At 41.5% G+C, this 10262-nt stretch overlaps 1 protein-coding gene across 1 annotated transcript; it reads right to left on the reverse strand.

The window, feature by feature from the left end:
- Positions 1–1022: 1022 nt before the first annotated feature.
- Positions 1023–2960, reverse strand: LOC134436073 (uncharacterized). The gene is made up of 6 exons (XM_063185100.1): positions 2918–2960; positions 2529–2773; positions 2181–2309; positions 1939–2079; positions 1712–1814; positions 1023–1242 (listed from the first exon to the last, which is right to left on the reverse strand). Exons 1-6 carry the CDS (start codon positions 2958–2960, stop codon positions 1025–1027), a joined length of 879 nt encoding a protein of 292 aa, XP_063041170.1. The 3' UTR covers positions 1023–1024.
- Positions 2961–10262: the final 7302 nt, after the last annotated feature.

The following is a 10262-nucleotide window of genomic DNA, read 5'->3' on the forward strand; positions in this document are numbered from 1 at the left end:
TGTTACGAAAGGTTGACAAAGTCGGACAGAAAGCATTACTCTTGGTGTTTGCGAGCGAGGTCAGGGAGAGGGGAATAGCGTTCACTTTTGCAAACTTTTTGGATTTGCATGTTGTACTGCTTTACTGTTATTTTGTGTAATTGCTATAACAAATGGCATTAGAATTGCCGTATGGACTCATACGTTACGCAACGCTATGATCTGGCTTGACATTGTGAAATATGTCACTCGTAGCTCTAGTTATTATTACATGGAATGTTTTTTTGAGACGAGATGGAATGGGAGGATGAAAGGGATAAGAGTGTGCGTTCTGTTCGCCAACATGCTGTGTAGACACACGGGTCATCTAGTAACAACCAAACATTGTTATGGCATATGTTTCAATGTTACGAAAGGTTTACACAGTCGGACAGAAAGCATTACTCTTGATGTTTGCGAGCGAGGTCAGGGAGAGGGGAAAACCGTTCAGTTTTACAAACTTCAAAGATGTTGGAGTTCGCTCTATGGAAAAGTTATCGATGTGTCAAACGAAGCTAGGATTTGTACTAGGAATATCACTCCGCGGCTGTCAAGCTTTCAAACCGGAACACAAATTGCTGATGGTGATCAAACATGATTGCAATGCTGGTTTAATTTCAAACTTCATTCTACTAAGACAAACATTTACACTTGCAGTATGGTATAATAACGGTTTTGTTTTGAATGTTGTTTAAACGGGATAAGACTATTTTGGGGGGCAGGCTACAACCATATCCGTTCACTTGCGCTAGCTTAGCAACATGGATATGAGAATTCCCAAGGACTGCATGGAATGTGAAAAAACGTTCTGGACACATTGTTTACACCCTGGCTGACTCGGAAATGAGGTCTGGTGTCCAAAATCCCGGAGGTACACCTTAACAACACTGTTCAAGCAAAATAAAACATAATCGTCTTCCAGAACTTGGTTTTCAGATAAGTTGTTAAACAAGTGAGTAAAAAACGCCACTCAGAAACTTTTGTTGGTTGGAGACATTACATTCTTTCAAACCTGGCCAAAGCCAGAGGAAGATGTTTCACATACTGCTTTCAAGACATTGGTGAACTCTTCAAACTCTTGTACATAAGCTGGCAATTTCAATCTGTAGAAACATGTAGCAGACATTGGGAGGTCACAGACGATGACTTCCACCTTCAAATGTCCTGACAGGACCTCCCAGCCAGTCCAGAAGCGCAAGAGGCTTTTCAGTACATCTGGAGTTCCTGAAGGACAAGGGGAACTCAAATTATCTTTCTTTACCTTCAGGGAGCCAACGTTACATTACACACACACATTACATGTAGCTGATGCATACATCCAAAGCAACTCAGTAATGTAGAGTCATGGTATAGGTTCCGTTCTACAGGTGTCCTGCTCAGGTGTCGTGCAGTTTAACCAGTCATAATGAATATTTATAATTTGATAGTTGTGGTAAGTACACAAAGGCCTTCATCAGTTGTCTTCAAGATGACCCTGATGAAGGCGTAATCCGAAACGTTGGTCTCATTAAATGTACTGCATGAAGTTCTGAGTGTGCGACAACCATTGTTTTCATTAAGTTTACTATTGACCGCCGTGCGCACCTCACACGGTGTGCGTTTACTAAAACCAAAGAAGGACTTTGGAAATAAACTACTAAAAATGTTACACAGTGCACCTTTAAAGTTTTATCAGTATACATCCTGCACATACCATTCTCGATAAATCGTCTGAAGAAACCCAAAATTCGGTCCTGGTCCAGCCGTGAAACACCATATGCCACATTTGCAGGCCAAGTGATGTGGTCCAAAATCATCTGCCATTAAAAAAGAAAAAAATAATTTGCTTCAAGTTCACAGCAACACCAATTAGCGTATGCTAAATACCTTCCAAATGAGGCAAGGTGAGACAGCAGGGCTTACTGAACACACAAACTTTACCTGCGGTGTAATTTCTCTTTCAGACGTCCTGGGAAACAAGATGGCCGCAGTGTCTGGACGTGCACTGAGCAGATCATAAACTCCACTGTCCCTTAGTCCCCTCTGCAGTTGTTCCACTTGTTTTTCTGTCCTCCCAAGGACCTATATAGCAGAAATACACACAAAACGGTGTACTACTGTTTCTACTCTGGCACTACTCTGTCACTGTGAAAGTTATTGTAACGAAAATATTGAAAACTCACAGCATGAAGTAGAATCTTTTCGGTGAGCCATTGTCTATTTTCTCTGTCAACCGTGGGCAGATCCCAGTACAGACAGATATTGTTCACCCTCTCCCTCTCGTCCTCAGTGAAGTTGTCAGTCCCTTCAAGCTAAGAAGACAGGTTTATGTTTGTAGTTGTTAATGCAGGTTGTAAACAGGGCATACAGTATATTTATTTGTACCCCCACAATACTACTCTAAGCTATCAATCAAATCAATTTGAAGAAAATCCCCCATTGCCTGCTCCTTAAATTAAATTGTATTGTAAAAATGTTAACACATTTCCAAAAATGGGACAGTATCACTTAAAAAAAAAGTAAATCCACACCAGCTCCAGGACCTCCCGGACGTCCCAATCAACACAATCATCCACAGAGATGGGAGCCATCTTTGGATCCCGCCCCAGGATCACATGAATTATAGCAGGACTTAGTCCAGTGAAAGATGGGCCTCCATGTAGAAAGCTGTGCCCCATCATTCTTCCTGCTATGATGAAGAGACCACTTTCTGTGAGGTCAAGTCTACAGGTGGGAGTCAGGTGGTCATCCTTTCCCTCAAACAGCAGCAGCTTACCTAGAGAGTACAATGATACAAAGAGATTTATTTGTAACATGCATAGACTTACTAATATTAAATTTAGTAGGAAAAGTTCATTCTGGAGGGTATAAACATTCTTCTGTACGAATGACTGAATACACTAAAATGTGCTCAACATACTTTTGCCTTCCTCCAAGAAGAAGCCAGTCTGGAGGGCCTCCATTATGGTTGCCAATGCATGCCTTTTCACCCCCTCCCCAATGGCACTGTCTCCTGTTTAAAAAATAAAAATAAAATAAATTACATCATATGGGTCCCCACCCTGACACAGCTAGTCACAATATTTTACACCAAAGCACATCTTACCTCTCAACTGGCAGTAGAAGGGACTTGCCCACTCCACCCTCTGTCTTTTGTAAAATGTAATGATGAATCGGTGCCTCTCCTCAACAGTCCCCAGCATGTTGAGGGTTAAAGACAGGGACCCCATGTGGCGACACTGTGTAAATGCAGCGTCCCTGAACAGCTGTGCTGCTTTTTTCCCATCCCGTTCCATAATCCACGCTTTAAATGGAAATTCATAGTTAGTGAAAAGATTTAACAGACCACAACTAGTCTAGATTGAAATCAGAATTTATCTACAGCAATGTAGGCCTATACTTACAGCATACTTAATATGCTGAGCCTGGGACATATAGCAGACATGTACAGGGGACATACAGAGTGGAATCTGGCATATAACTCATCCTCATCACCAGCATCACTTTCACTAAACGTGCTCTCTCTCTCTCTGTCAGTCTCTCTCTGTCTCTCTCTCTCTCTCTCTCTCTCTCTCTCTCTGTCAGTCTCTCTTTCAAAGCAATGTGTGTGTGTGTGTGTGTGTGTGTGTGTGTGTGTGTGTGTGTGTGTGTGTGTGTGTGTGTGTTTAAAAATAGGGGCTGTTATTTGGAAACACTGTACATTTGCTAGTTAGCACATTATGCTGGTATAGAATGAGAGGCGAACATACCTGGCTGGTGGAATGTTATGATTCTGTCCTCACTCCTCCTTCTCTTCTCATCCTCTACAACATTTTATGTAATTTGTGAGCAAAGCAGAAGGGACTCAATCACATCAGCATCTTGCATTATTTTCTGACAACACCAATATGGCTGTTTGTTTGAACACTTTAAGAAAGATAAAAAATATACCCAGGTACATTCTGTAGCCTACACATACCGTTACAGTAATATCACTATGATGCCAACACTAATGCGATAAGCATCTAAGCCTCACCGTACGCTTCCATTAATGCATCTTTTTATCGCAGCTCGACGTATTGGATACCCCAGTGTCGACGCACTGCTACTACAGCTCGCTTGGCCTGGGAGTTATATACAGGAAGTACATCAATCTACATTTCTAGCCGTTTTTATCGATGTAGCAAACAAACTGCCCCTAAATTACAACTCAATATGCTCTTGCCGACCTCGGCACATGTGTTTTTTCCACACACAGCTTGATCTTGTGTTGTTATGCTTATGGTCGAAATCGAAGCGGCACGTGCCGTCCAATGCGGCAGGTGAGGCAGCGCCTCACCAGCGCCATCCATAAATCATGAGAATTTAGTTTAGTTTAGTTTATTTAGTTTAGTTCAACAGGGACCATGCACAATACACATTGATTACAGAAGTAAAAAGATGGCTTGTGCCAGATTATAGCTATATAGCTAATTTCCATCTGCAGTCCCTGGACAGGTAAAACAAATATTAAAATACATTAACATGAACAAGATATAAACAAGTAAGCACATCCATAGGCCATGGGTCAAACACACACACACACACACACACACACACACACACACACACACACACACACACACACACACTAAAATGTCATACAGTGTGAGTCATATTTTAAAAAACATATCATTAATGTTGACAAGACTGGTTGGTTAATATCCATTTTTTCACACCCCTTGAGAAGGCCTGATAATCAGTAATACTTTTTAGGTTACTGGGTAGACTATTCCATGTTTTGGTTGCCCTGAAGGAGAAATGCAGTAGGCTAAATGTGAAAAATGGTAACAATAATAACAATTGTTTTCCAGCATCTGTACTATAACTGCCATTTGTGCAATATTTAAACAGATTCGCACTATTTGCCCATTTCCTATCAAATTGGTCAGAATACGCAGCGCCATGAGGCAGCTCCGAGCCTGCCTCACCGCGGATTGTGCAATCCCTCGTTAACAAGCTTAAGCGCATGCGCCATTGTTGTGTGACTTCCACGGCTCCTATGAAAAACTGATATTAGTGGCATCTTCACCATGTTATTAAAAAAAATGACAGAACTCACCACCATGACATTTACAGTTTTAGAAAGACTCAATGTCTGTTTTTAACATATCCAAAAACTGGGGTGGTGTTCTGTCTTTCCGTTCTGTTTTTTAAGAATGGATTTGTAAAAACGGCTATGTGACATCTGCAGCTCGCTGCTCTATTGAGGTGGGGCCCCTACTCTGATTTTTGCAGGCTACATGGGGGCCCTATCTACTGGTATTTGCCATGGGGCCCTGTGTGCAATTGTTCTGCCACTGTGAATGACTTGAGCATTTTCGACACACTCAATATAATACGGCAGAAAAGTAAAAGTGGCTGATGAGTGAGAGGTTTTTTCTCAGCTTTTACTGTAACTATATTTCAGTAAATCAAAGGTTACAGTCGTGTGTAAACTTCATCTTTAGGCATTGAAAACCAAATACTGGAATAAAGTGATGAAATGTTGAATGACTGAAACATCCATGTAGATCTTGAAACAAGTAGCCCCTTCCTGACTATCACCACATCTCAATGTGTTCTATTCGAATTCATAACAATAATTAATAACTTAATTACCAATGTTGATGCAGTTCTGAGGCCTGCTGTGGATTATTTAGGATTGTTTAGGAGATGTTACTTTTGATCATGTGATTAACCTTTCTACTTTTGCTTGTGTTTCACTCCATGTATACATGTAAACTCCATGTAAACTCATCAAGATAATGTAGAACATAAAATATTGATGCTTGCATTGCTCAGCTCTGCGGCAGAGTTGGCCCTTGATGAGCATTCAGTCAGCAGTGCGGTGGTTTAGCACCATGCTCAGGGTAGCTCAGTCATGGTGATTGGAGGGGCAGGACAGCTATTTAGTCAGGTTACCTCCTTACGAACAGTCTCCTCCTTTTGTATCATCACTGTTTTCCTCTCTTCTCCATGATAATAAAAGTGTCCCACCCCCCCAAAAAAACCATGGCAGAGGTGACCTGTTCATAGAACTTGGCACCGCCCCAGTCCTTACCATGACCGAGCAACCTAGCGCATTGTATTGGTTCATGGCAAAGGTCTATGTGTATTAGCATTTGATATATACCTCTACAAACGGGGTAGAGTTACAAAAGTGAAGGGAAGTTTCAAGTGTTTCAAAGTGAGGTATCTAAATATCTTTTCAGCTACAAGAGATTTGATGAAGAACGTCATGTGCTGAAATAGATATGGGCAAACATCTTGTATCAAGATTATGTGTTTAAAAATCAGGGCTACGATTCTCGAAACCTTCGTTGCTAACTTACTTAGCAACTAACGACTCAGGTGCAACAAAACTGTTTCTGGAACACTTCGTTCGGACTTACAAAGACCCAATGTTTACAAGTAATGTAGTTAGTCGTTCGTCCGGTGCTGAAGCGAACAACTCAGGTGTTGCTGCAAAACGAAGTAGGGGCTGTTCGTCAGTACTACTGTCGGATTTGGAACGAATAGCATGGTTAGCTAGTTCACCTTTGTTTTGGGAAGCACGTCACTCTTGCTCGTGGTTTGGGGCGGGTTCAGGCAGAGTTCAAGCAACATCGATCGATTACTGCCACCAAGTGCACAAGCCTCTGACCCATACTACACCAAATGTCTAGTCATGTTACGAACAGGGCTGGAAAAAAACACACCAACACAGTGTTCAAATATGGAAAAAATATTGTCCAAATATAATAGGAAAGTCCATATTCCACAATCGTGCTGACAAAGCTGCGCCAAAGAAAGAACCCTGTTTGATCACCATCGGGATTTGAACCCACACGAAAAGCAGCGTCTTGCATGAATGCAGAGTATTTAATCGCTCACCTATCTCCACACATAACAAAACCAATAGCATATTTTGATTAAACTCCAACAAGCATAGGCTACATGGAAAGACATGTATAAATTGCCATTGCGAAATGCGCTGTTCACTAATTTTTAAAAAAGGCACCAGTGTGCGGTGATCCTTCTTCTTTTCCTTGCATTGTAGGCTATGCCTTAGTCCACAAGAACTCCAAACTACATCGTAGGCCACAAGTTAAAAAATGGACATTATGCAACTGCTCTAGTCTGGTGAAATAGTGCGTAATGGAAAGGCACTCGGAAAGGCGAGCGTGATGACAAGAACTGGACACTTCTTCGCGTTACTAGTTCTTATGTCATAGTATTCATATTCTTCTTTTCATTTCAATGCTACTATTGTAATACAAGTCTGTCACAAGCAGCCGGCCAATAGGCTACTGTTAAAGCAAATGTTGTTTCAGCAGTGAGCACACTCCAAATAGCGCCATGGCCCATGGCGCACAAAGTAGTCAGTAGTGCAGTCAGGGGGATCAGAAAACAACACAGCGCATCGTGTCCTTCTTTCTCTATCTGTGTGAATTGGGCCATCGTTTTGTGTTTTTGTAAAATACAGGTGAAAAGCAGTTAGTTACTTGGCCTTAATGTGACTGCGTGCGTGGCTGCGAGGCAAAGACTCTCGGATGCCAGAGCTCCACACGCACGCCCAACAGCACGCGTGGATCGGCCACTTTACGCACACACACAGAGGGTGGATAAACAGTTGCGCAGAGGAATAGGCACCTGCGCTTAATGTATCTTACTGAGGAAATCGAAATCTTGCCACACTGTAAGTGCCTTCGCGCTTACCATTCACCGCCCATTGCTCATCAGTCATTGATGGTGATAGTGATGTGTAGACCAACATTAGGTTACTGCATTTAATGGGGTGGATTTTGGGGATATGATTGTGTTAACGGGTCTTTTCCGACGTTGAAGGACTTTGAATGTGCCATGTTTACAGACATTAACGGCCCCTTCCATAGGACTACATTCATTCCTTACTGCGTGTACAACGGCAATAATGGCAGTTCCACCAGCTTACGTTGCGCGTAAAGACGTGCAGACTGGAAAATTAAATAAACATTCTGATATGTTTTATTAATTCTCGAGCGTAATTTCAGTTATCATTTCAAGCAGCATTTAACTGCACTCTGCCTGGCCATGACCTGTTGAAAGTGTTGCGTTGCCCATGAGCGTGAGAATGACTTCGCTTGCCGTTCTGGAAAAAAGATGTGATGGGAGGTTATTATAGGCTACTTTATTCACCGGGGATTGAATTCACGCCTCCATTAAGGAAACGGCAAACTTGTATGGAATTCCAATATTCTAACCACTCACCCACCAACCGTACTCCCAAATTAGTGCCAGGCTATACAATATTAATCCAAACATTATATGCAAAAAGTAAAAATAATACATGGTGGATTGTAATGTCGCATTTGGTAACTGCAGTTGAAGAGGGGTGAAGTCGGGGACATGATTGTGTTGACAAAGATTTGTGGACTTTGATAGATGTAATTAGCCTACTGAATTTGACAGGCACTGTGTGGTACAGCGTCACTGCTTTGCGATAAATGCACCCGAGCTGAGGCGAGACACTCCGAGCATTTCCGAAAACTTCATTGTGCGTCTGAACTTACTTGGTTGGAATTTCATCGGACTTACTTCGTACCTACATCGGACCTAGTTGGTCTAAGGGTTTCGAGAAATCATAGTTGTTGGTTAGTTGTTGTGTCGGACTTCGTTCGGACTTACTTGGTCCGAAAGCTAATTTTGGTCGGATTCGAGAAACCCACCCCAGAATGGTTCAATTCATATATCGCTAATGCAATTCAAGACTTACTCTACAGTATAATAGCAAAATAGTAACTCATACAGTGTTGAGGTTTAAACACATGGCCATAACTGTTGATTTACGAACATTTAGTTACCTAAAAACTAAAATAAAAAAAATAAAAATAATGGTATATAAATCACTCAACTGCTTCTTCTTCTCTGCCACATTGCATGCTTCATAAATACTCAAGTCAAATATCTTGTATCAAAAATGCCCGAGTCAAACTGCCCGTCATTCACAGTGTCAGCCCAAATAGATTGGCACCCAACAGTCTGCAAAGGTCATGATTAGGGCCCCTACCACAAATTCAGGAGGGCCCTGGCCAAATGCCCTGCCTGTCCTCCTATAGCTCCTCCCCTGGTAATTCATGTGACTTAGGTGGTTTTAAGGGAGTTGCTGATGTAACACAGCAAAGGGTGTTTAAAGACTCATTACAATAAATTGAGGCAGAACACCATCCTAGTTTTTGGATATGTTACAAACAGACATCCTATCGTTCCAAAACTGTTCAGTTCATTGTGGTGATTGCTGTCAATGTTTTGGTATAACAAGGCAAAGTTGCCCCCCAATATCAGTTTTTCATAGGAGCTGTAGAAGTCACACAACAGTGGGTTTTTTAAAAATAGTTATGAGCAAATATGGCAGAATACCATCCAAGTTTTTGGATATGGTAAGAACAGACATCTAATCTTTCCAAAACTGTTGATAATATGTAGGTGAGTCGTGACATTTTTTTAAAATAACATGGCAAATATGGTACCAAGTTTCAGTTTTTCGATTTTAAAGACTTCATATCTTCTAAACTTTTAGAAGTAAACTGAACATTTGCATAACTTTGGGGAGAGCTCAACTTTTTGACGTGCCACCAGACCCACGCTAGCTCCCAACATGCTTTGCGAGTCCGGTAACGACGATCTTCCGCATTTCATTGAAAATAAACTGATGTGAAATGAAATGATGTGTTGCGTCAAATTGAACAATGGATGAGCACCGTCACCCCGCCACCTTTCCCAGTCCCCCCTCATGCTGACTTACCTGCTCGATTTCTAGTAGGAGTATTGCACTTCTTGTAGAGCACAATGAGCAAGAATACAACGGCAGCAACAAAGATTATGATCATAAATGTGTGCTTCCACCACCTTTCCACATTCAACCGTTCCTCGATCAGCCTCCTTTCCCAGGACAACCTCCATATTTCCTCGTCCAATCTCCTTTCGGCATATGTCCATCCTGTCATTTGGCAACAAAACAGATGTGGCCTAGTGGTTAAGGTTGAGGTTTTTTTTTTTTATTTAAAAAAATATTATTACTTTATTTATAGAAAGTAGCTTTGTGTACAATATCTCAATGTAGTTTACCAACAGCATCTTTGTGAACAATGGTTCGGTAGTTCACTAACATTACACATCAAGTACTATACAGTTCAATAATCATTTCAGTTTCCAGTAAACAATACCCATCCCCAGAAGTCCATTTCCCTTCACATGCACACTTCTGTACTACTATAAATCCTTTTTTTTTTGTACATGAAATCGAC

This window comes from Engraulis encrasicolus, chromosome 20 (assembly GCF_034702125.1).
Source record: "Engraulis encrasicolus isolate BLACKSEA-1 chromosome 20, IST_EnEncr_1.0, whole genome shotgun sequence".
NCBI classification, from domain to species: Eukaryota; Metazoa; Chordata; class Actinopteri; order Clupeiformes; family Engraulidae; genus Engraulis; species Engraulis encrasicolus.

What these genes read in the sequence shown, in the direction of transcription:
- LOC134436073 (XM_063185100.1), bottom strand. Translation starts at nt 2,960, where the DNA reads ATGGAGGCCCTCCAGACTGGCTTCTTCTTGGAGGAAGGCAAAA. An exon ending in AAAAGATTCTACTTCATGCT is followed by an intron (nt 2,080 to 2,180) that starts GTGAGTTTTCAA and finishes TCTGCTATATAG; the next exon opens with GTCCTTGGGAGGACAGAAAA. An exon ending in AAAGAGAAATTACACCGCAG is followed by an intron (nt 1,815 to 1,938) that starts GTAAAGTTTGTG and finishes TTTTAATGGCAG; the next exon opens with ATGATTTTGGACCACATCAC.